Source organism: Limulus polyphemus, unplaced genomic scaffold, assembly GCF_000517525.1.
Source record: "Limulus polyphemus unplaced genomic scaffold, Limulus_polyphemus-2.1.2 Scaffold7090, whole genome shotgun sequence".
NCBI classification, from domain to species: domain Eukaryota; kingdom Metazoa; phylum Arthropoda; class Merostomata; order Xiphosura; family Limulidae; genus Limulus; species Limulus polyphemus.
This window is the reverse complement of record NW_013672700.1, coordinates 32037-34766: the sequence shown is the minus strand read 5'-3', so window position 1 is coordinate 34766 and position 2730 is coordinate 32037. Positions and strand designations below refer to the sequence as shown.

At 29.9% G+C, this 2730-nt stretch overlaps 1 protein-coding gene across 1 annotated transcript in view; it reads right to left on the bottom strand.

Moving 5' to 3' along the window:
• LOC106474338 (transcriptional adapter 2-alpha-like) overlaps positions 1-2730 on the bottom strand; it is a gene marked incomplete at its 3' end in the record, with an annotated part of 16657 nt that overhangs the window by 5322 nt on the left and 8605 nt on the right. The window contains exon 5 of the mRNA XM_022402649.1: positions 1505-1666. Coding sequence (XP_022258357.1) covers positions 1505-1666 — 162 coding nt within the window. The remainder of the gene's footprint in view (positions 1-1504; positions 1667-2730) is intronic.

Below are 2730 nucleotides of genomic sequence, written 5' to 3'. Positions count from 1 at the left end.
ATATCCAACATGCAAAGTAATTTGGTTTTAACATTAAATATACTTTTATGCATCAGAAAATTTTGAAATTTCACAAGTGAAATTTTATAATGTTTAGATAGTTAATAAACATTTCTTAAGAAAAACTTTATATTTTATCTGTTATTTTCAGTTACGAATCTTTGTACAGGTTCGGTAGATTCGTCCGATCTCGTAACGACCATAAAAAATTAGGAAATACATATAAATTATGCCTCTTTCATTCTAGAATGAACACAAATTATAACACGAAAACATAAATGTTTAGACTAAATAGCTTCAATCTCATAACATTATACATTTATATATATATATTTATTTTTATTATATTGAACTTTCACTTATGCCTGGCTAACAATACAGAAATTACAACGATGCAGCTAAATATATAGTTGTTAACAGAGACTCTGATGCAAAACCTAAAAGACTAAAAAAATCAGCTACTGAAAACTTGTTTAGGGATATCTTCATTGTTGAAGATGAACCAACAAAGTCCTTGGTTCAAAGAGTTGAGTATGAAATTGCTATTGATAAGTCAGAGATTAGCATAGCCCTGACAAAAAGAGCATAAAATTCTACTCCTTTAGTTAAAATATACTTAGGTATACTGGCAACAGCTGACACTATAAGATTGATTATATATATATACTTCTGATTACTTCCACGTTACACCGTGAAGCTGAGTTACAGTGACTTTGATCAGTTTGATTACTTCCATGTTACATTGTAAAAGCTGAGTTATAGTGACTTTGATCAGTTTGATTAGAAAATTATAGTAAATGACTCAATATTTGGATGGATATTTGAAATGCTGTAGAGATAATGTGCTTAATTAGTGTTCATGCTAAGCGTTTAAAGATTGCATGTAATGCTAGAAGTCTTTAGTTATCAAAAATGTTAAACTTCCAGATGGGTAAGTAAATAAACATTTGGAAGTATAACATTACATGCTATTGGTAGTTCTTCATGTGTAAATTGCTGTTAAAAGAAACAAACTTTTCTATCTAATGTTTTTTTTTGTTTTTACCTGGCTTTTTTCTTGAAATGAAATCATTTTTATGGTATACTCGAAACTACAAATATTTATCAACATGATATAATGAAGCTTACATGTATACATATGATTTGTTTGATCTTAAACACACAAACACACATTACTTCTGTAAACTGTACACACAACTTCTTGGACTTTAAAAAAAAGATAAAAATGTTAGAAATATCTTTAGGTACCTGTTTCACACTGATCTTCATCTTACCTGTTTCACACTGATCTTCATGATAAAAATGTTAGAAATATCTTAAGGTACCTGTTTCACACTGATCTTCATCTTACCTGTTTCACACTGATCTTCATGATAAAAATGTTAGAAATATCTTTAGATACCTGTTTCACACTGATCTTCATGATAAAAATGTTAGAAATATCTTTAGATACCTGTTTCACACTGATCTTCATGATAAAAATGTTAGAAATATCTTTAGATACCTGTTTCACACTGATCTTCATCTTCTTGTCCAAACTCTAATTCTCGAAGTTCTAGTTCAGCATAATTATCATATTCTGTTTGAAAATCGCCCCTAGCGGGCATATATCCTGCCATATCTCGGTGCAACTGGGAGTCAAGGGCTGGACGCGGTGGGTCTTCACCTAATGTAAACACAGCAACGCAACGAGTAATTTGATTTGATAAAAAAGGAAACAGGAAGTTTTTATAATAGATTTTACAAAATATTTTCTTTACTGATGAATCTTCAACACTTGTGCCACTTACAATAAAAGCATTTGATAACATCTGTGTGGGTTTTAAAAACACAGTTTCTTCCAAGTTTACTCCACAATTACAAGCCTTTTATCTTTAAATCATAAAATTTTGAGAATGTGGATAATGATAAATACAGACTCTCAGAGAAGAATGAGATACAAATACTTAAGCCTCATTCTTTGTTAACAATTCATAATTATTTTGGATCACAACAAATTATCCCCACCCCAAATACATAAACATGAACAAAACAAGAAACAATACTAGCAAATTATACCTGTCTACTAATACTGTTTGTCCCTGAAGGAAAAAGGTCCACCTTTTGAAAGCTCTTGGGTTATAGGGGTTTTTATCATCTCGTATCAAGACTTCTTGAACCTACGTGTTGTACTATTATTTAGTTATATTACTGTGTAACTTCAGAACTGTCTGCACTTATGATACTGTTTTAATATTTTAAATATTGTATGGTAGAGTTTAACATAGTGTGATATATATATAATAAAATGATAGTTATGGAAGCATAGGTTCTAGAGTTATCCAATTAGTTAAGCACATTAAATTTTAAGTCTGTTTGTAATAAGACGTACGAGACAATTAGTGAATAAGTGCAACTTCTATTGAGATGTTTTCTTTGTGAAGTAGGTCTATCATTACTTGTGTAAAAGAATGTACTACTTCTAGAACTTAAAGTCTGAGAAATAAAACAGTTTTGGTGCTACAATAGTGTGCAGTCTACAAAGATATTTATACTGTAACGCGTAGTCTACACAGATACTATCATCATCATCATCACCGTTTTAATGATTCACTAAAACATAATTTCTTGCTAAATAATTTATATCTATCCATGTTTTTGTTCATCAAATAATAATAATTTAATGAGTTGTGTGTTCTAAAAGAGTACCTTAAATTTAGGTTCTAATTGTGCTAGTTTTGATTGTTGGTA